This window comes from Geospiza fortis, unplaced genomic scaffold (genome assembly GCF_000277835.1).
Source record: "Geospiza fortis unplaced genomic scaffold, GeoFor_1.0 scaffold371, whole genome shotgun sequence".
Classification (NCBI taxonomy): Eukaryota; Metazoa; Chordata; class Aves; order Passeriformes; family Thraupidae; genus Geospiza; species Geospiza fortis.
The window spans coordinates 321237-322604 of NW_005054597.1; the positions used below are offsets into that span (position 1 = coordinate 321237).

Sequence of the window (1368 nt, forward strand, 5' to 3'; positions counted from 1 at the left end):
GTCCCCCGCAGCGGGAGCCCCGGAGCTGCACACCCACCAGCTGATCCCGTCGCTGCGCCAGGTGGTGTTCCAGGGCGACCGGCTGCCCTTCCAGTGCACGGCCACGTACCTGGATAACAGCACGCAGATCCGCTGGTTCCACAACCGCCAGCCCGTGCGGGAGGATGAGCAGACGGGAGTCATCGTGGAGGAGAGTCTCATCCATGATTGCACCTTCATCACCAGGTCAGGGGTGGGGCCGGGATGGGAGCGAGGATGGAATTGGGATTGAGATAGGGATGGTGTGGGAACGGAGGCGACCACTCGTGGCCACAGGAGTCACGGGTGTGTGGGTACCTGTGGGAATCCACAAAATCAGAGGGGTTTGGGAAAGCTGCAAAAGGCAGGCCCCAGAGACTGCAGAACAGCGATTAGAGCTAAGCAGCAGCCATGAGATTGGTCAGCAGAAAAATTATTTAAACTGTAGAAAAGCAAGGACAAATAGAACAATGATCTGTGTATTAATGCTTGTCTAGAATAACTTTCTAAGCTACAGAAAAGTTTATCTAGTGAGATATTAGGAAGATTGAAGCTTAATAATGGAGCTCTGTGCATTGTGTTTTAAGGCTCACAAGCAGGTGTTGTATCTGAAATAAGCAAGCATTGTTTAACCAAAGGTACCTGTGCTTACAGTGGTTGGATGGAACTACTGTCAATGTGCTTTTGCTTTGTGTGATTGGTCAAAAAACTTTTAAAGTGAGTTGTAAGATTAAGTTCTTGTTCTGCTGCTTGGAATGTGAGCTGCTGGCATCTTCTCATTGTCATGACCATGTAATGAGACTGATGCTGGAAAATAAAACAGCTCAAGGCACGTTCAACAGCAGCCCCGTCCTGTTCGTGGTTTGTACAGAGCCCCCAGCCAGCGTCAGGTAGTGAGTGCTGTGGGCAGGCTGCAGAGTGTGGGCACCCTTGGTGCTTCATGGCCTGTGTCCCCCTGTCCCCAAGCTTGGGGGATTGCTGTGCCAGCCCCTCTCCTGTGCCCGCAGCGAGCTCATCCTCTCCAACATCCACGTCTCCGCCAACGGCGAGTGGGAATGCGCCGTCTCCACCTCGCAGGGTAACGTCAGCAAGAAGGTGGAGATCGTGGTGCTGGAGACCTCTGCATCCTACTGCCCTGCCGAGAGGGTCACCAACAACCGCGGGGACTTCAGGTGGGGACATGGGCGGCGCAGGTGCCGTGGCGTGGGGGACACGTGGCCGGTGCTGTGCGGAGAGCAAGCGGTGCGTGCAGGGCCCCACTGGCCGCAGGTGACCGCGCGTCTGGTAGCGATTAACGGCACCAGCTTTTGAAGGGCTTCCCGTGCCGGCGGCGCAGCCTGGCTCCAGCAG

General features: G+C 55.6%; 1 protein-coding gene across 1 annotated transcript in view; it reads left to right on the forward strand.

Annotated features, from left to right (window-relative positions):
• ADGRA2 (adhesion G protein-coupled receptor A2) overlaps positions 1-1368 on the forward strand; it is a gene marked incomplete at its 5' end in the record, with an annotated part of 8347 nt that overhangs the window by 1369 nt on the left and 5610 nt on the right. The window contains 2 exon segments of the mRNA XM_031064491.1: positions 4-225; positions 1026-1190. Of these exon segments, the coding sequence (XP_030920351.1) occupies positions 4-225; positions 1026-1190 (387 nt within the window).